Source organism: Pipistrellus kuhlii, unplaced genomic scaffold, assembly GCF_014108245.1.
Source record: "Pipistrellus kuhlii isolate mPipKuh1 unplaced genomic scaffold, mPipKuh1.p scaffold_m20_p_6, whole genome shotgun sequence".
Classification (NCBI taxonomy): domain Eukaryota; kingdom Metazoa; phylum Chordata; class Mammalia; order Chiroptera; family Vespertilionidae; genus Pipistrellus; species Pipistrellus kuhlii.
In genome coordinates, this window is record NW_023425562.1 from 54,519,909 (window position 1) to 54,540,654 (window position 20,746).

The window sequence follows — 20,746 nt, forward strand, 5'->3', positions numbered from 1 at the left end:
CTAACCACGCTCTAGTGCTAACTGGCCACTAGTCTTAGAGTCTGCCTTGCTCCTTTGAACTCCCTGACCTTTGCTTATTTTGACCCCACTTGGAAGGCTTACCTTTGTACAGTATACCTGCCCCAAATCTTGCTTTTCCTTCAAAGTTTTGCTCATAGTCACTTTCTCTGCAAAGCATTTTCCATCTTCTCCAGAGAGAGCTGTATGGCACAGTGCCTGGCACAGAGTGAGTGCCCTCTTGTTTGGTGACCAAATGACTGGCCCCAGGACTCCTCCCCAACACACAGTGGTGAGGAACTGCTAGGCGTCTCCAGTTGGATGCCAGGAGGGAGTAGGAAGTTGCAGGGTCCCAAAGTAGGAGGAGCTTAATGTAGGGGGTAAAGGTAATTTCATTGACTTCATCACTCATGCCTGGGGCAGTTCTGCCCCCAGGGGATCCAGCTGGTAGGGAAGTTCCATTCTTACACCATCCCTATAAATCTTTGGGAATCAGCTGTTTACTCCCAGGGGGTTTCCCCTCTTGCAGTGCCAGGAACTGGACCATGGTGGGAAGTGATCCTGGCTGGGTCTGTGAACATGATAGGAGGAAGTGTGGCCAGAGTCCTCATGCTCAGAGCCTGTGCCACCCCAGTCAGAGCTCTTTGGTTCAGCAACTAGAGGTTACGTGGCTTTGGTAACAGGGCAGTTCTGGGGTGGTGGGGACTTCCTCGGGGCGGAGGGAAATTGCTCCATTGTCAGAGCTGTGGGGTAAGAAGTGTTCCAGTGCCTCTCAGCAGCCGGTCACTGTGCCCTGGCTAGGACTGGGCAATTTCAGAGCTTGCAAAAGCCGCAGGCCTTTAAGAGAGTCTTCTAGGTCTTTGGCCCCAGCTTCTAAACAACTGACTCCTCCCTCTAAGGCTGTCTCACTTAGGAGCCTACTAAGGCCTTTTGTAGTTTCAGGTCCCAATGCTTCAGCCTGAGACCACTACATCCCTAAGTCTGGTAGGCAGGGTAGCTGGGCAACTAGGAGCATGGGCTCTGGGGTTAGCCAGATGTGGGTCCAAATCCTAGCTCACTGTGTGACCTTGGGCCATCCACTTCAATTCCTTGAGCTCCAGTTTCTTCATTCATAAAACGAGGATATATAGACTTGAAAAGATCAAAATTACGGATTTGTTCAATGGAACAAATTTGCTCCAAGCAAAGCACTCTAGGCCAGTGGTTCTCTAAGTGTGATCCCTGGACCATCACCATCACTTAAATACTTATTAAAAATGCAAATTCTTGGCCAGAACCTCGGGGTGGAGTTTTCAATCTGTGTTTTAGCAAACCTTCCAGGAGATTCTAACCCATGCTAACGTTTGAGAACCACTGCCATAGATAACATATGGGCAGCATACTGGGAGAAGGTATCTGGAACATCAACAGCCAACAAGAGGTTAATATCTAAAATGTATAAGTTACCCCTGCAAATCAACAAGAAAAAGACAAGAGACCCAATAAATATTGGGCAAAAGATCTGAATGCCTGACAAGTATAGGAGGAGGTTCTAAATTTCAGGATTAATAGATAAATACAAGTTAAAACGATGAGATGCCACCTTATCGCCCGATCTCTAGGCCAAATTACACAGTCCGGTCATGTAAAAGCTGATGAAAGCGTGGGGAGAGAGCATCCTTCTCAGGTTGCTAGTGGATTCACTTTAGCAGAATTTAGTGACACTTAAAACCTATCTGACTTGTGATCTAGTAATTCTACTCTTGAGTATAGAGCCCAAAGAAAATTTCATGCAGCTCCATAAGAGACATACACAAAGATGCCAATCTCAGTGTTGTTTGTGGTAAGAGGGAGATGGAAACAGCCTGAGTGTCCATCACTGGGGGAAAGGATACATAAAACAGTGGATGCTCAGCTTGGAATATTTTGCAACAAGCTAGATGGGTAGATCTTGAAAACATGTTATGAAGTGAAAAAGAAGCAACAAGCCGAAACCAGTTTGGCTCAGTGGTAGAGTGTCGGTCTGCGGACTGAAGGGTCCCAGGTTCGATTCCGGTAAAGGGCATGTACATTGGTTGCGGGCACATCCCTGGTAGGGGGTGTGCAAGAGGCAGCTGGTCGATGTTTCTCTCTCATCGATGTTTCTGGCTCTCTATCCCTCTCTCCTCCTTTCTGTAAAAAATCAATAAAATATATTTTAAAAAAAAGAAGGAAAAAAAGAAAAAGAAGCAACAAAATGAGATCCTTACCCAATACTATTTATGAAGTGTAAACACACACACACACACACACACAAAGCATTGTATATTTTATGTCCAAGGACATACATCAACACATAGGAGTGGGTGCCCATGATGGGGAGGAGGAGTATGGGAATGTGTAGGTATAAAAGGAAAATAAAACAGAGCAAAATAGCAGAAGTGTCTTGCACAGACCAATTTTGCTGAGATGGTTACTTGCCACAAATTGAGTATGACTCATGGAACTCTCTGGACCTGAAGCCCTAACAATAATGTTATTATTTTAAAATGGGTAATGGTAGCCCTGGCTGGGTACCTCCATTGGTTAGAGCATCATTCAATACGCTAAGGTTGTGGGTTTGATCCCCAGTCAGGACACATATAAGAATCGACAATGAATGCATACGTAAGTGGAACAACAAAAAGCAATGTTTCTTTCTCTCTCTCAGTCAATTTTAAAAATGGGTGATAACACCTACCTCCTAGTAAGAACCATGTGTCTTGCCATGAAGGGCTCTGTAATGTTATTATAAATAAACTTACTAGTTCTTCTAGGCCAGTGCTCAGCAAACTCATTTGTCAACAGAGCCAAATACCAACAGTACAACGATTGAAATTTCTTTTGGGAGCCAATTTTTTAAAACTTAAACTTCTTCTAACACCACTTCTTCAAAATAGACTTGCCCAGGCCGTGGTATTTTGTGGAAGAGTCACACTCAAGGGGCCAAAGAGCCGCATGTGTCTTGGGAACCCTAGTTTGCTGACCACAGTTCTAGGTCAGTCTCTGGTTTCCTTTCAGGACTTACTTCTTTTAACCTCCAAGCCTGTCCTTGGACTGAGCCACACGCTGTACTAATGCTGCCCTCTCTACCCTCCCTTTAGATTCCTTTGGCTGCCCAAGACCCCTGGGATGGCTCTGTGAGTCTTGGGTACTTTTCTGGCTCCAGCATGAAGCCAGGCTGCAGTGGAGCTGTGAGGGAAAGTCCTATTTCCCCTTCCCAAACGGTGCTCCCTCAGGGTCTTCTTAGACCTCACTCCCACCTCAGTTCCCATCCCAGTGCACATGGGGTAAAGACAGGTAAACTGAGTTAGAACGTGTTAGATGTGGAAGGGAACAGCATTTTCTGAGGGCCATCCTATGGCAGACTCAGCACTAAGGTCTTGACCTTGGTTAATCTCCGTGACCTCCCCCTGAGGCAGGTGGGGCCCCTGTCATCTGACATGCAAGGAGATGGGGCACAGGGGCTAGGACGCTAACCAGACCCCCTCTCAGGGGTCTTGGGTAGCCAAAGAGATCCAAAGGCAGGTTGGAGAGGGCAGCCCTAAGTCTGTCCGGCTCCAAATCAAAGATCTGAATAAGCAACTTGTTTGGAGTCTTAGGACTGGGACCCAAATCACCCTCCTCCGAGTCAACTCCCAGCAGAGAAAAACCTCTACTCCACACTGATGATCTGATTCAGTGTGGTGGGGAGGTGGGGGTGGGGGTCGGGGGAGTCCCTGCTATTTAGAGCCTTAAAAAGACCCTCTGCAGACGTAGCCTGGTCGGTTTGAGATAGCATCGCAGGAGAATCAGGAGATTCCCTCAAGTCCCTTTCCCTCTTTCAACCTCGGTTCCTCCGGCTGTAGAGGAGGAGGAACTGCGGTCTCCCAGGCTGTGGGGATTCTTTTCTCAGTCGGCCAGAAGGTGGAGCCCACTCATCGCCCCTCGCGGGGCCTTCAGAAAGCCGCGCAGCCAGGGAGGAGGGGGTATCCTGCTGCGGATCCTGGGAAGAGGAGGGGGCCAGGGGGCCGCTGCCCATCCCGGGAGGGTGTGCAGAGTGGCTAGCTGAGCCCCAAGCCCCTGCCTCGGACTTCAGTAGGAACCGGAGCCCTTAGGGCAGGATCTGAGACGGGGAATGGAGGCGGGATTGGGGGTGGTGGCCTGGTGAGGAGGGGCCCAGAGGATGGGCATCGCCCCAGGCCGGAGTGAGAGTCCAAGGCCAGGCTGCAGGGCCACGCGCTCCGCCCTCCGCCCGGCGGCAGCCTCCGGCTACAGGTAGTTGTCTTCCGACGCCTCGTTGCCGCCCGGGGAGCCCCGCGCCTCCTCGTCCGTGCTGTCCTCGTCGGGGGCCAGCGCCTCGATGTCGTGCGTGATGTCGGCCAGCAGCCGGTGGAAGGTCTGCTCCTCGGGCCGCTGGGCCGCGCCGTCGTAGCTGCGCACCGCGGACGCCGACGTGGAGCTCATGCTGCGCTTGATGCGGCCGAAGCTGTCGGTGAGGATGCCGCCCTCGCGGATGCCCACGCCCTCCAGGAAGCCCTCGAAGTAGCCAATGTCCTGGTCCTGGATGAAGGGCCGCATCCCTGCGGGCCGAGGGGCAGGTGACTCCCAGGGGTCCGGCCCCTTCCCCTCCCACAGGGGGATCGCCTCTGTTGGAAATCAGGGTTCAGATCCCCGCCCACCACTCACGCGCTGTGACTCTGAGCCAGAGAATAATGACAGATCTCGGGGTTCATGGCACATGCGCATTAGGGTTAGCTTGTTATTGTCGCACCCGCATTACAGAGCTGTGTGACTCTCATGAAGTGACTACTCTGGGCCCTGGCTGCTGGCTCCGTTGGTTGGAGAGTTTTCCAGAGGCCAGGGTTGCAGGTTCCAGCCCTGATCAAGGCGTCTGCAGGAGTCAACCAGTGAATTCGTGAAGTCCATGTTTCTCCCTCTTTCTCTCTCTCCCTGTTTAAAATCAATAAATTTAAAAAAAAAGAAAAAGAAAAAGAACAACTCTTCTGAGCTTTACTTTCCTCCCGGGGAAAACGGAGGTTTTCCCCATCTCCTCCTGGTAGGCATGTTAGGGTTAAATAAGGTACTTAGCACACACCGGGTGCCCCATAAAAGGGCGCTCATTTCACCTCAGTGACCACTCTGTGACTTCTGCCCTTTGCTTCTCTGAGCCCCAGTTTGCTCATCTGCAAAATAGGGGGTAAATAATAGCCCCCACTTCCCAGATCTGAGGCCATTCGACGAGATGAATGCTTGGCACCTGGTAATGGCCAAATACATGCTAACTGAGTAATACTATCATTCCCACTATTGTTTCACTAGCCCTCCTCACTAGCTGTGTGACCTTGAACAAGCTCCTTGGCCTCTCTGAGCCTTAGCTTCCTCCTGGGGTCGGATGGGAAGGATGGGCTCCTCTCCCAGGTTTGCCGTGAAGATGGGATGGTTATACCAGCGCTTTGTTCTTCTTCTTCTTCTTCTTTTTTTTTTTTTATGTTCATACTTTCATCACTTCTTTTTTTTATTTTTAAATATATAAACAGGTCATTTATTTTTGCTTTCTTTTTTTTTTTTAATTTTAACAGCGCTTTGTTCTTATTGACTTTGTGACTGAAGGCAAGTCCCTTCTCCTCTCTGCACCTTGGTCTTCTCACAAGCTCCACAGGTCTCATTCTCTCAGCCTTATCAGAGGCTGAGAGATAAGGAACAAACACTCCCAGCCTGGAGACTAACCAGGACTGCCCTGACCGCGCAGGGGCCTTGGCTGACCTTTGGGGGGTGGGGGAGGGGCTCACCGAGGAGGAAGAACTTGCGCCGGTCTCCATAGAGCTTCAGCAAGCCCGAGCAATAGTCCTGGATGGGCAGCCCCAGCCGGTACTCCCGCAGCAGCAGCGCAAACTGCTGGATCTCCAGGGGGCCCAGCTTACTCCGCAACTGCGGGGACACCGGGGACACCGTTGGAGATCAATCCCAGGAAGCACCCGACCCAGCCCCTGCCTGAAAGGCCCAGAGCCCTCTCGCAGGGCATCCGTGGCCCAGCCCTCCTCTGAAAATGCTTGCTGACATTAGTTTAGGCCCCTGGTCGGCAAACTGTGGCTCGCGAGCCACATGCGGCTCTTTGGCCCCTTCAGTGTGGCTCTTCCACAAAATACCACACCCTGGGTGAGTCTACCTTAAAGAAGTAGCATTAGAAGAAGTTTCAGTTTAAAAAAAATTTGTTTCTCCAAAGAAATTTCAATCGTTGTACTGTTGATATTTGGCTCTGTTGACTAATGAGTTTGACGACCCCTGGTGTAGGCCTTTCCACAAGCTGGCCTCAGTATACTCTCCTCACTTCAGGTCCCACTCTGGGCCTTATGCTTCAGTCATGATGCCCAAGATTACTTACGGTTCCTGAAATGACCTGTTTTCTCCCATCTCTAGGCCTTTGCTGGTGCTGCCTGCACCGGTGCCCAGCTCACCGTGACCATGTAATCCTGCAACTGCTCCAGGCCCACGGCGCTGTGGTCGCTGCCGCTGCAGCAGGAGTCGTGGAAAGAGGGTGTGGATGTGCCGCTGTAACACGCTTCAAACGTGTCCTGGGAGCCGTTGCTGCAGGGACAAGCAGAAAGGGGTCCTCACTCACCTCTCTCCAGCTCCTCCCCGGCCGTGGGTGGAACGTGGGAGGGCATAGCTACTCGTGCTCTGGGCTGAGGCCTCATCCTAGGACCCATCTTCTCTTCCAAGGCCTTACACTCCCTGGCCCCACGTTATCTGGCTGCCTCTCCAGCCTCTTCTCACTCTTGCTGTCTGTGCTCAGGACACCCTGCCTTCTTTTCCTCTGGGCCTTTGCACATTCTGTTCCATCATCCTGGAACGGCTCTCTCCCCCTATCTTTTGCTCAGCTAATTCTTATTCATCATTGGATTTTATTTTATGTGTGAGTGTGTTTTCTTTTTAGAGTAAATTTATTTAATTAATTATTTGTTTTTTATTTCTATTTGAAAAATATATATTTTATTGATTTTTTTTACAGAGAGGAAGGGAGAGGGAGAGAGAGTTAGAAACATTGATGAGAGAGAAACATCGATCAGCTGCCTCCTGCACACTCCCTAATGGGTATATGCCCACAACCAAAGTACATGCCCTTGATCAGAATTGAATCTGGGACCCTTGAGTCCGCAGGGCGATGCTCTATTCACTGAGCTAAACCGGTTAGGGTGAGAGAACATTTATTAACGCTGGGGGCAGTGAAACAAGAAAGGGCCTAGGGTAGAAGATGGGGCTGCTTTGGCTCTCTGGAAATCTTATGAGAAAAAAGTGAGCCACGGTGGGGCTGCTGTCCACTCCCTGGAGTCACGAGAAAAGAGGCCTTGGAGACAGGCTAGGGGGGTTAACCTGGGACAAGTTGCCCTCGGGGTTAACCTGCCCATTGCTCCCTGGTTGCAAGCCTCCTGGGGTCCCTTAGCGTTTAGGAGACACATGGGCCTGCTCCAGGGAGGGAGAGTACCTAGATTTTAAATGTCATCTTTTCAGGAAAACTTTCCCTGATCCCCCCAGACTGGGTCAGACTCTCTGTCCAATGAGGTCACAAAGTCTACTCATGACAGGCAAGGGCTTCCCAGATCTCACCGAACATTCTCTCCCACCACAGTCACTGCCACAGTCACTGTGGCTCCTGGCTGGTCCTCAGACACACCCAGCTCTGTCCCGCTTCAGAATCCTTGCACTTGCTGTGCCCTCTCCCAGAATGCTCCTTCTCCGGGTCTCTCAGTTCAAGTGCCATCGCCTCCGAGAGGCCCTCCTGATCGCACAGGCTCTCTCGGCACTCTGAGCTTCTCTTTAGTGCTCATTCTCATTAATGCTCATCACTATTAAATAATGACTTCATTGTCTCCTGTGCTATGCTGTAAACCATGCAAGAGCAGGGAACTTGTGTTTCTTCACTTGTTGTGTACCTACTGTGCATTAGCCATGGGTCTTGTCCTTGTCTTGTTCCCCACTGTATTCCTAGCACACAGCCTAGTGCCTGGGTACGTGCTCAATAAATATTGCTTAATAAAAGGCCAGCCTGGCTGAAACCAGTTTGGCTCAGTGGTAGAGTGTCGGTCTGCGAACTGAAAGGTCCCAGGTTCGATTCCGGTCAAGGGCATGTACGTTGGTTGCGGGCACATCCCCGGTAGGGGGTGTGCAAGGAGCAGCTGGTCGATGTTTCTCATCGACGTTTCTAGCTCTCTATCTCTCTCTCCCTTCCTCTCTGTAAAAAAATCAATAAAAAAAAAAAAAAAAAAAAAGCCAGCCTGCCTCCTGGTCTTCACATTTTCTATAACATGGTGGTGAGGTGAGGTTTTTTTTTTTTTAATCCTACATTTTCCAGTCTTCCTACTTGTAGCCATGTGACCAAATCTGGCCAATGAGATGTAAGTAAACAATGCCAGTGGGAAATCCAGCAACGCTCTTTAAAGAGGCCTCTGGCGTGCTGCCCCGATGGCTGGAGCTATGACCATCTCTGGGACATGAGGTGGCCTTCAGGATGGAAGTAAGTGCTGACGAGGGAGGAAAAGAGAAGCCTGGGCCCCTAACAACCACAAGACCACACATGAAAAACTGGTCTAATCTTTTATGTAAAAGACGGGGAGAATGCCCCATCTTGTTTAAGCTCTTCCTTTTTTTCTATTTCAACTAAAATAACCCAAAATGACTTTTGGTGTCAGCTGTGATTTTGGACCTCGCAGGCCACTCAGTCTGGATGACTAGGAGAGAACCACAGGCCCACGTGGGCCCACTTCTGGGCTCTGGTCACACCTAGGTCTCTCAGGGGTATGGATCCTCTGAGCTCATCAGAGTTCAGTTTACCTCCCACCCTCAGTGCCCACTGCTCGGCACAAATCAAAGTGGGGTCACTTTCTCCCACCTGTCTTACCCACAGGGGGTTCAAGAATGCCTAGAAGCACAACCCTGTTTATGAACAGGTGTGTGTGGGGGGAGGAGGGGGGAGAGTAGGGTCCCAGCAAGGGTGGTACCCACAAAGAGCTGCAGCAGCTGAAGTCGGCATCATAGGCGTAAGTCCCGTCAGTTCGGCAGCTGTCACCTGGGACACAGACAGAGGGGCCGTCAGAGGAAGCAAAGCAGGAGTCAGCATCCCCAGCTTCTGAGGCCTCCACCTCAGCCCCTCCCTGGGGTTGGGATGGTGGCTGGAACAGTTGGCCTTGTAAGCAATTGTAAGGATGTTAGCTTTTGCTTGGAAATGGGCAGCTACTGGAAGCTTCTAACCATGGTTCCTGCCTCCCCTACACACACACACACACACACACACACACACACACCTCACCCCCTGACGCACAGATGATCTTGGGCAACTCACCTCCTGTCTCCTGGCCCTGAACTTCCTCATCATGGGGACATCACATTCCTATCTATCTCAGAGGGTCTTGGGTATAACAGATGCAGGATCAGGTGAGGGAGTATTATGTAAACTGGATGTGTTGGAATTGGCACAACAAAGAACTTTTTTTGGGAAGGAACTCAGTCTTGAGAGTAAAGAAGCACTGTTTACAGAGAACTGGCTCTGTGCCTGGCCCTGTTATGTCATCGAAGCCAGGGACTGGCCTCACCTTCAGACCTTGGCTCACTCAGTGTCACTTCCTCAGGACCTCCCTGACTCCCCAGGCAGGCTGCTTCCTCATTACATGTCCTCACAGCGCAGCGTGTGCTTACACTGTGTTTTTGTAGCTCTTTAACTACTTACTGTCACATTACCTCGGCAATGCAAGCCTCATAAGGGAGGGCCACATCTGGTTTTGCTCAGCAATATATCCTGGCGATTTGCAGAGCCCAGCACATAGTAGGTGCTCAACAAATATTGGGCGAATGAATTTCTTGAAATATTTATTGCCTTACCTCATTTATTTGCCTGTCATATCTGCGACCGTTAATGAATGATCCCAGCTTCCTCAAGCCAGTTTCTACAGATGGGAGTGCCTCCAGAAGTAAAGAGCCATCTCCCTGTGGCTGGAACTATGCAAACAGGGACCATGTGGAGGGGGCTGGGCCTGAGGAAATTCACCTAGTGGTCTTGAAGGCAGCAAGGGGAGCGAAGCTGGTGCAGATAGAAGCTTTAGAATCACACATACCTGATTTTGAATCCTAACTTTGATACTCAGTAGCTGTGTATACTTGATTACTTTATTGACTACTCTGAACCTTAATGTCCTCCTCTGTAAAACTGGGATCATAAGGCCTCATAGAGAGTTCTTTCATTCATTCAAAAAATAAAATTGAGCATCTGTGATGTCTGTGGTCCTGTGCGAGGCACACAGAATCCAGTGGCAAACAGGATGGACAAGGTTGCTTGGCACATGGTTGGTGCTCAGTGAATATTCTATGGGCCTCATTCTCATTCCAGCCCTTGATTGCATTCAAGGACCAGTCTTGAAATTTTGGCTTTGACCTACTGTCCTAATGGGGCTAGCCAGCTTCATAAACAGACAATGCACTATCTTAAGTTTCTGCAAAAGAAGGAACACAACAACACAAGGGAGAGGGAAGTTCAGCTGTTCTGAATCTGACAACCAGAACATCTAGGAAGCAGCTAGGGTTGAAATCATGAAAACGGACATTAAAACCAAACCAAACCACGTATTGGGGTACACTGTAATTGTAGGGCAGACAGAACACCTAAAGGCTTCCACTGGCCCTATGTCTTGGGGCACCCTCCCTCCCCTGGCCTTTCAGATGTTTCGTAAGAGAGGAGGCCAGGGGTTCGACTACTCACTGCGGCTGCAGAGCCACGGCCTTTCGGGCGTGGATGTGTAGTGGTAGCCAGCCCGGTCCACGCACTCGATGCTCTGGTCCCCATAGATGATCTGGAAGACCTGACAGATGAGGGCGCAGGACTCCTCGGCAGCATCCTGGCCGGGGGGAGGAGGCACAGTGTGAGGAGGCTCTCAGAGACACACATACCTTTTAACAAAAGGGCTTTGAGGATATGTCCCATCTTTGGGTCTTGGACGCCTTTATACAATAGAATCCAATGATGATTCTAACCCTTCTTCCCTGAAAAATGCACACATGCAACCCAATTTCTGGGGGAGCCATTAGCCCTCCTGAAGTTTATCTAAAAGAAAGACCTCCCCCTAGCCGGTTTGGCTCAGAGGATAGAGCATCAGCCTGCGGACTAAAGGGTCCCAGTTCGATTCCATTCAAGGGCACATACCTGAGTTGCAGGCTCAATCCCCAGTGTGGGACATGCAGGAGGCAGCAATCAATGATTCTCATCATTAATGTTTCTGTCTCTCTCTCTCTCTCCTCTCTGAAATCAATAAAAATATTTTAAAAATTAAATTAAATAAGCCCCAATTTGTTTTAGTTTACAGGTAGGAAGGTGAAACCCAGAGAGGTAAAGTGATTGGCCAGGACTGGAGCCAGGTCTCCCAATACTTAGTAGGAGGAGGAAGAATGAAGTGGATAAAAGCCTTAGGTTCGACATAGTTACTACTTAGTTAGATATGAGCTTCCTTGAATCCAGGGCAAAAATGGAAGCAGGATGAATACATAAAGTTCAGTCTCTGGTAGAAGGAGTGAACTTAAGTCCTTGGGTGAAATTCTTTGGAGATTACAAATATAAAGAAGAATTTGCTTCTTTTTTTAAAAAAAAAATTTTTTTTATTGATTTCAGAGTGGGAGAGGGAGAGAGAGACAAAAACATCAGTGATGAGAGGGAATCTTTGATTGGCTGCCTCTTGCATGCTCCCTACTGGGAATCAAACCCCACAACCCTGGCATGCGCCTTTACTATAACCAAACCCAGGATCCTTTAGTCCACAGGCCGACACTTTATCCACGGAGCCAAACCAGCTAGGGCAGAATTTGATTCTTCAATTGATCTTGTCATGCCTTCAAGCAAGAGACACAGAAATGACAAAGAGATTAACTCTATGAAGGCATTTTCTATTTTGTATCTCTCTGTCTAAAAAAAATAAAAATAAAAAAAAAGCTCAGGTGTAAAAATGTGACTCAGGATAGGCATTTTGGGATGGGCAATGTACTATTAAACCAGATTGAGCCCTACAATAACCCTACGAAATGGACAGGGAAGAGAGGATCCTTATTTCATAGTTAAGAATCTGAGGCTTGGAGAGATTAAATGGCTCGCCCTGGCTCACAGCAGGCTCATACATTGGTTAACATTAGCACCCAGATTTTTTTTAATGGTTTTATTGATTTCAGAGAGAGGGCGAGGGAGATAGAAACATTAATGATGAGAGGCATTGATTGACTGTCCCTGTACCATCCCCCCTGGGGGTTAAGCCTGCAACCTGTGCATGTGCTCTGACCAGGAATCGAACCATGACTTCCTGGTTTATCACTGAGCCACACCAGCCACACCAGGTGTTTTTACTCTAAGTCCTTTATCCTCCTTGGGACCACAGTGTTTCGGATAGGAGGCCAGAGGCTAAGAAACTCCTAGAAAACAACTTTTCATTTATTTATTTGGTCCATAAATTCTCATTTAGTTCTATTGTGTGGCAGGTACTGGGCCAGGCTCTGGTCTCAGAGGTGAATGAGATGAGGTCTGTACGCTAAAGCCCTCACAGTCCACGGGGACACATAGGGCACAAACTCATTTTCCCTATGGATTTGGAAATAGATTTTCCTCCCTAATTATCACTGCAACCTGCTTATTTTCTTATTGGTCCCTCTCACAAGGTATAATAATATAATGTGACTTAATTGATCCTGTCATTCGATATTTATTGAGTAACCACTGTGCTCCAAACACTGTTCTAAGAGCTGCAAACACCACGGTGAACCACCCAGGACCCACAGGTCTCTTGCACTCTACAAGGAGGCCCGTCTGTACAGAGTGGAGTGATGAGGGGGGAGAGTAGAAGAAGATGAGGCCAGAGAGGTAATGGGGATGGTGGCTGGAGCTACTAATAGAAGGCAGATGGCTTTATACGCAATGGTAGGGACATTCGCTTTTATTCTGCGTGAAATGGGGAGTCACTGAAAGATTTCGAGCAGTGACATAATGTGACTTAATGGTTAACAGGTCTGCTCTGATCCGTGGGGGAAGAGATTGTAAGTAAGGGCCAGACCAGTGAGGGGGGACTGCATGATTCAGACTACAGATGCATGAACCTGGGCAGGGACTGTGGAGAGTGGGGAAATGGGTGGGTTTTGGTTGTGTTTTAAAAATAGGGCAAGAGGATTTGTTGAGAGAGTGGATATGGTTTGTGTGGAAGAGAATGGGGAGCCAAGGATCACTGCAAGGTTTTGGTAAAAGCAACAGAAGAACAGAGCTGCCGTCAATCAAGACGGGGAGACCAAGGCAGGCGCAGGTTTGGGGGAGAAGCCTGGGAGCTCAGCTTGTATGTCATTTAGACCTTCGAATGCAGGGGCAGAGTGGAAAAATGTGTCTGGAGATTTGATGATGAGAGAGAAACTTTGGGGACATCTCGGGGTTTTAAATGCCCCAAGACTAGCCATAACGGGTTTGGCTCAGTGAATAGAGTGTCGGCCCGTGGACTCAAGGGTCCCAGGTTCGATTCCGGTCAAGGGCATGTACCTTGGTTGCGAGCACATCCCCAGTGGGGGGGCGTGCAGGAGGCAGCTGATCGATGATTCTCTCTCATCGATGTTTCTAACTCTCTATCCCTCTCCCTTCCTTTCTGTAAAAAAGCAATAAAATATATATATTAAATGCCCCAAGACTGGAAGAGACCATCTGGAAATGGGTAAAAGGGAGAAGAGGATCAAGGACTAAGCCTGGAGCACTCCAGCCTTAAGAAGCTGAAGAGAAGAGGGGGAAGCAGCAATAGAGAAGGAGCAGCCAGGGACATGGGGGGTTGGAGGGAACCAGGAGAATGGGGAGAGCTGGAAGCCAAGTGAGAAAGTGTTTCAAGGAAGAGCGAAAGTTTTCTGATTATTATCCATCCCTCCTTTTGGACAGGCAACGTGTCTGCTTTGTTCACCAGGGGACCCTGGGCCAGAGGAAAAGCTTAGAAGCCACAGGGCTTGATGGTGTCTGCTAGACTGTGAGCTCCCTAAGGGAGGTCACCGAGTATGACTCCTTTATCTCTGTACCCACAGCTCCTCGCCCAATACCCAGCACAAGCTGGCACTCAATAAATATGGTCAAATGACTGAAAGCTAGGGGGATTGTCGAGAATGGCTGTGGGAGGGTAGGCAAGGAAAGAATGGCAAGAAGGCTTTGGGTGACGACATAGTCCCGGTGAGAACAGGCCCTGAGCTTCCAGGTACCAATGCTGAAATCGGCGCCTGATTCCTGTGTGGCCTTGCCCAAGTTACTTAGTCCTGGGTCACGGTTTCCTTCTCTATGGAATGGATATGACTGAAGTATTTCCCTCTACCGGGTACTGTTAGGATGAAATAAGTTAATGCTGATTCTGTGTCTGCCACTGGTTGGCACAGGATTAAGGTGACCAGAAGTCCCGATTTTTAACAATTTGTCCCGCGGTGTTTTAAAAAAGTCCCGATTTTTGGAACTTGTTAGAAATGGGGACTGTCCCGCCCAAAAATGGGACGTCTAGCCACCTTACACTGGATTCATGCTGGGGATTCGAGTCCTCATGGTTGTTACTGTGGTACGTAGTTCGCACACTGACGATCTTGGAGAAAGAGCAGGGTTGGAGGAGGGATTAAATCGAGTCTATTTTGAGTTGCATCCTATTGGGACAGTTGGGGGAAGTGTCCTGGAAGGGTCCGGGGCTGGAGTTTAGAAGCCGTTTGGTGTCACGGGCTCACAGGTAGTAACTGAAGTCAGAAGGAGGGAGAAGGTACCCAGGACGCTCGTGGATGGGGCAGGATAGAGGGGAGGGGGGAAAGCGGCACCAGCCCAGCCCCGACGCGCCCGGGAGGCAGGGGCAGCGGCGCGGGGTGCCCCGGGCTCACCCTGTTGGGCACGGCCAGGATGACGAGGTTGCAGTAGGCGTCGGGGCTGGGGTCCGGGTCCAGGGGGTTGGAGCCCGGGTGGCGCCGCTCCCAGCTGCCGCCGCCGCCCGCCTGCCGCCGCTCCCAGCTGCCGCCGGGCTTGCCGGTGCCGCCGCCGCCGCCGCCGGGCCGCCGCTCCGCGCCGCCGCTGAAGGTCTGCCGCCGCTCCCAGCTGCCCGACGCCCGCGGCCCGGCGCGCTGGCGCTCCAGGCTGCCGCCGCCGCCCGCCCGGGCTTCGGCCCCCGCCGCCCCGCCCCACGCCACCCGCCAGTCCAGGCTGCAGATGGTGTGGCGCCGCTCCGTGGTGCCCACCCGCCGCTTCTCGGGGGCGGCGCCCGGCGGGCCCGGGTCGCGCCCGGCTCCCCCGGGGCTGGCGTCCACGCCCGCTGGCACCGGGTCCACGCCCAGACCTGGGAGAGGCGGGCGGACTTCAGCCATGGGAGACTGGGCTGAGAGCGCCCCCCGGAGACCGTCTGGGGGGCCTGAGGGCGCCTCGCAGGTGTCCCCCGCACCGGGCCCTGCCGCTGGCTTCAGGCCCGCCTCAGCGGAAAGGTCCTGAGGCCAGACCCCCGCTCCCTCTGGTGCTCACTATGGGACACCATCCCCGGCCTCAGGCTCCGCAGGCCGTTCCCACCCGCCCCGCCTCACCCCACCCCACCCACCCCAGTGCTCCTCTCTTTGCCCAAGGTCCTAGGGGTGGTCAGACTGTCCCTCCTCTGTACCCTTAACTCGGACCTTGTCCCTGGTTTCAGGGCCCCCTAGGATTCAGTCTTCCCTTCACCCCGCCCCCGGCCTCAGGCTCCGCCCTAATTTGCAAGGTCTGACATCTCCCACTGGCTACCTTAGCTTCGAGCTCCGCCCCCTGCGTTTGGCCATGCCCCTCGACCAGACTCCTCCCCTCGACCAGACTCCTCCCCACAATCAGACTCCTCCCCTCGATCAGACTCCTCCCCACGATCAGACTCCTCCCCACGATCAGACTCCTCCCCTCAATTAAATCAGACTCCTCCCCTCGATCAGACCCCGCTCCTCACCGAAGTACCGCCCTATCCTATCCTCGGAGCGCTGTGGCCACGGCCCCCTTCACCCTTCACCGGCCCTTCAACTTCATGCTCTTCCGGGGCCTCAGGATTCCGGCTTCTCCTGCCTTCACCACTTGACCTCCGTATTGTGGGTCAGGCCGCCCTCTCTTTGGCCTCAGCCCTGGGCTCGGTCTTACGGCATAGGGCCAGATCCGGACCCTACTCTCCGGATAGGGTGGCCAGACCTTTGCCATCATCCGGTCACACAGCCTCAGGCCTGCTCTTGCCCCGGGTCACACTCATTCCCAAAACAAGCCGTTGAGGCTTTTCTATTGGCCTCCTGGCCCACCCGCTGTACCTGTCTTAAGCACCAGCAAGTGCAGGGCGTCGTCCTGTAGGTAGGAGGCGGCGGCGATCTCGTGCGTGGGGATTCGCAGGATGAGCTCCTCGTTGTCGCGCCAGGTGAGCAGCAGGCAGCGGGCCGACAGGCTCAGGATGCTGTCCTGCTCCGCCGTGGTTTTCAGCGGCAGCTCCTTCAGCTGCTGTATGGTGGGTCGGATCTCCTGAGTCCCCCAGGGCCTTGGGTGGGAGACGGAGAAGGGGACAGACCTTGCCTCTCCCCTCTCCAGAGCCTTACCCTGGCGGCGTCCAGCAGCTGCAGAAGCTCATCTCGGCTGGAGGGATTCAGTGAGGAGGTGACCCAGGTGAGGTGGCCCAGGAACTGGATAGCAAAAAGGGATGGGAGGGGGGGATTGGTGGGAGAAGGGCAGAAAGAAGACACACTGAAGCCTTGGAGGACCCTGACCTCCTCACTGATACAGTGCAGATAGACAGACAGAAATATCTGAATTAATAATAAGAACCTGATGGTAACTGTTATTGAGCCAGACACAGCACAGTCCTGAGAGTTTTGTGCACATGCATCCTCATTTATTTGTTTAAATCTGTTTTTATTAGTTTGTTTGTTTGTTTATTGAGAGAGAGAGAGAGAGAGAGAGAGAGAGAGAGAGAGAGAGAGAGAGAGAGAAGCATTGATGTCCTGGGCATGTGCCCTGAGTGGGAATCAAATTGGCGACCTTTCAATGCACTGGACAATGTTCAACCAACTGAGAGCCACACGGGCCAGGACTCACTTTAAGCACGAGAAAACTAAGGCACAGCAAAGGTAAAAAACATGTCCAATTTATATCACCAGAAAGGACAAAACTGGACTCCACACACCACAGCTCACCCTATCACTGCTAGCTTATATTGCCTGAACACAGTTATTTAGTTGCGATGGAATCAAAAGTCACTGTAATAGCCCTAGCCGGTTTGGCTCAGTGGAGAGAGCGTCAGCCTGTGGACTCAAGGGTCCCAGGTTCGATTCTGGGCAAGGGCATGTACCTTCGTTGCTGGAAAATACCCAGTGTGTGTGTGTGTGAGGCAGCTGATCGATGATTCTCTCTCATCAATTTTTCTAATTCTCTAGTTTTCTCCCTTCCCCTCTATAAAAAAATCAATAAAAATATATTTTTAAAAAAAGCTTAAAAGAAACTGACCTGTGTGGCTCTGTCCACCCCAAACACCAGGTCACCCACCCTCTTTGTGATCTTGTTGAAGAAATCAAATAGGAAGGAATGAATGTTGTATCCAACTCAGACATCATTTTGTGAGAAAAATGATGGCCCAAATCAATAAATTGATTCTTCATTCATTCTTAGCTATAACTTAATGCTATCCGTTTACTTATATGTTATTCCATCAATATAAGAAGGAAGTCTTTTACTACTTTTAGTTTTATTCTTCTAGGTGGATTAAGTAATCAAACCTTTTCTTCTTATTCTGAATTTTCTTTTTATTTCAGTTCCCAAATTTTAAGTGGATTTATTTGTTAGCTTTTTCCTCCATATGGGATTGCCAGATAAAATACAAGATTCCAGTTAAATTCAAATTTCACATAAACAACAAATGTTTGTTGTTGTTGCTTTAGTATTTTTTAGTCCCATGCAGTATTTGGGACATACATTATTGCTAAAAACGTATTACTACCCTAACTAGTTTGGCTCAGTGAATAAAGCATCAGCCTACAGACTAAAGGGTCCCAGGTTCGATTCAGTCAAGGGCACATGCCCAGATTGTGGGCTCAATCACCAGTATCGAATGTGCAGGAGGCAGCCAATCAATGATTCTCTCTCATCATTGATGTTTCTATCTTCTCTCTCTTTCCCTTCCTCTCTGAAATCAATTTAAAAAATGTATATTTTAAAAGTATTACTTGTTTACCGGAAATTCAAATTTAACTGTTTTTGCTAAATCTGACACTCTTAACCCCATATCAATCTTCCTTGGGTAATGAGGATTCTTCGCTGCTCCTTCATGGTGTTCCTGAGATAGAAGGCAAGCCCTTGAGTGGTCTCAGTGCCCTTTGGTTCGCTGAACTGGATTCCTTGGACGTGGACACTGAATAGCAACAACGCCCCTACAGTGAAATCTCACTGGAAGGTGCTGCTTCTGAGTACACAGAACCCTCTCCCATCGCTCTCCCCAGCGGGTAGGTTCTGAGCCTCATGTTGAGATGGAAACACTGAGACCGAGCACATGGAGGTCGCTTGCTGAGGGTCCACAGTATGAGGCAGGGGCAAGGCCCCCTGGATTCTTTCTCTGAGTCTCCTTTGTGTGAGACAGGGCTGTTCAGGGGTAGGTGTGGGGAGAGGTAGGTAAGGTCTCTCTTGATGGGTCCAGGACATGGTACCCCCAAATAGGGCACCTTATTAAGAATATCTTGTCCTGCTGGCGTGGCTCAGTGGTTGAGCATTGACCTATGAACCTGGAGGTCTCAGTTTGATTCCTGGTCAGGGCACATGCCCAGGTTTGGACTTGATCTCCAGAGTGGGGCATGCAGGAGGCATCTCTCATCATTGGTGTTTCTCTCTCTCTCTCTCTTTTTCTGAAATCAATAAAAATGTATTTTAAAAAGGAATATCTTAAGCCAAAGGAGTTTGAGAAAACATCTGACCTCCTCTTCCCTGAAAGCAGGAGACAAACCTGTGTGAAAGGTTCCCCTCTGCACAGGAGGAAGGCAGACATCCTTCTCGCCAGAGACGGGACGTAGGCCCGAGCAGGCTGTACAAACATACCCTGTCACTTCTTCCCCGTCCCTAGCCCTAGCCGAAACCCTCCTCGGCCTTGTCAAGTCTTCACACAGTTACTGCTTCTTTGTCAAAGAGGTACAAAAGCTCCCTGCGCCGGGCACTCCTCAGGGGTCTTCATTCTCCTGTGGATCTGTATTTGTCGGTTTCATATTCAGACCAGCCAGACACCGAGAGGGCGGAGGAACCTTTCTCCTCCCCTGCACCCCTCATCCCCAGCACGGCCCACCCTTCCTCCTCACTCCGCACCCACCTTGACCTCTTTCTCCAGGTAGTCACAGAGCAGGATCTGGGGGTCGATGAGGTAGTCGGGGGGGTACAGGGGCATGGAGTGCAGGGGCCTGCGGCTCACGCTGCTCCGGGCGGCTGTTCCTGCGCGGCGGGTAGCCTTTGGGAACATCAGCCTTAGCAGGGGGCCCTGTGTGAAGACGTGGGGGGAGGGCAGTAGAGTGGAGCCCAGCAGGGGAGCAGGTAGGTGTCCCAGGCCAGGTTGGGAGCCGTAGAGCACAGACCTGCTCTGCAGAGCGCCTTCTGTCCTGGGAGGCAGGGAGCAGGCGAAGGGCCTATTCATGGTCCTTGGCCTGAGAAGCTACAGCAGGGATTCCCCCAGGATACCAGGGAAGGAGGTTGGAATCTGTCTGTCTGGGTTTCCCTGGACGGTGTCTGTCTGTCCATATTCCAGGGATGGCAGAGGCCACCGAGAACAGGGAGAGCAGGCTAGGGAGATTGGAACCCAAATGTCTGACTGCTCAGGGGTGAGGAGAAAAGTCCTTCCAAATGAGAAGGGAGGCCCTGCTTCTGCCCCTCACTGCCCCTCACCCCCACCCCTGGCCTCCCACTGCTCCAGCTCCAGCTCCAGGGACATTTCTCACCCTGCGCCCCTCCCAGCCTCCCACCTACCTTTTTCCCTTTCTTGACTTCATAGTCCATGGTGAAGTGTCCCTTCTGCTGCCCTCGTAACTACTGCCCCCTCTCCCCGCCCCCTCAAAGTTTCCCTTTGTTCTTTTTCCTGCCTGGTCGGAAACTCCACCAGCCCGGAGTTCCTGCCCCTCCTGTGCGATAGGAGCAGAGTGGAGGGGGCGGGATGTAGCCTTGGGACCCTTCAGCTCAACTGTGGAAGGCCAGCCAGAGCGCGGACCTGGGAGACAGCTTCAGGGCCTCCAGCCAGAGGCTTGCTGTGGAGGGGGCTTGGGAGTTGAGTGAAGCTAGGGGTCCCCTAAATTTGGAGTCAGAAAGTCCCAAATTGTACCCTTACTCCTACCACTGACCTTGCGTGTGACTTTGGCAAGGCCAGTCAGTACCCCCTTTCACAGCCTCGGTTTCCCCCTCCCCACTATAAATGGGGATTATATTGTCTCCCTCTCTGGGCTGCTGGGGTGAGAACTACATGAAAGAGTTGCTGCAAAAGTGCTTCATCAACTACACAACCCTGTGTCCAAGCAGGTTATGATCGTGAAATCTTATCATCACTACTGAGGGAGGCGGTAAGGAATGGGCTTCAGAGACAGGCTGCCTGAGTTGAATCCTGCCTTTGCCCCTTACTAGGGTTATGACCTTGGGCAAATCCTTGAACCTTCTGTGACTCCATTTCCTCATCCATAAAATGGGCTTAGGCAGTTTGGCTTCATAGTGCCCTGGTAAGGATTAAATGCATTTAGGAGAGTTCCTGGCACATGAAGTGGTCAATAA

At 51.0% G+C, this 20,746-nt stretch overlaps 1 protein-coding gene across 2 annotated transcripts; it reads right to left on the reverse strand.

The window, feature by feature from the left end:
- Positions 1 to 3,317: 3,317 nt before the first annotated feature.
- CCM2L (CCM2 like scaffold protein) lies at positions 3,318 to 20,087 on the reverse strand. 2 transcript variants are annotated; one of them, XM_036419275.2, is made up of 10 exons: positions 19,958 to 20,087; positions 19,311 to 19,475; positions 16,564 to 16,647; positions 16,285 to 16,468; positions 14,866 to 15,314; positions 10,724 to 10,859; positions 8,977 to 9,040; positions 6,432 to 6,561; positions 5,766 to 5,904; positions 3,318 to 4,556 (listed from the first exon to the last, which is right to left on the reverse strand). In XM_036419275.2, the coding sequence occupies exons 1-10, from the start codon at positions 19,985 to 19,987 to the stop codon at positions 4,246 to 4,248; spliced, it is 1,692 nt and encodes a 563-aa protein (XP_036275168.1). In that variant the 5' UTR covers positions 19,988 to 20,087; the 3' UTR covers positions 3,318 to 4,245. The 2 variants fall into 2 exon arrangements, with proteins under 2 accessions (XP_036275168.1, XP_036275170.1); XM_036419277.2 differs by lacking the exon at positions 8,977 to 9,040 and having other exon boundaries at positions 4,418 to 4,556.
- Positions 20,088 to 20,746: the final 659 nt, after the last annotated feature.

Excerpts from the sequence above, each read along its gene's own strand:
- CCM2L (XM_036419275.2), bottom strand. The coding sequence starts at position 19,987 with ATGGACTATGAAGTCAAGAAAGGGAAAAAG. Across the intron at positions 9,041-10,723 it reads GCCGTGGCTCTGCAGCCGCA|GTGACAGCTGCCGAACTGAC; the intron begins GTGAGTAGTCGA and ends TCTGTGTCCCAG. Across the intron at positions 4,557-5,765 it reads GCGCAAGTTCTTCCTCCTCG|GGATGCGGCCCTTCATCCAG; the intron begins GTGAGCCCCTCC and ends CTCGGCCCGCAG.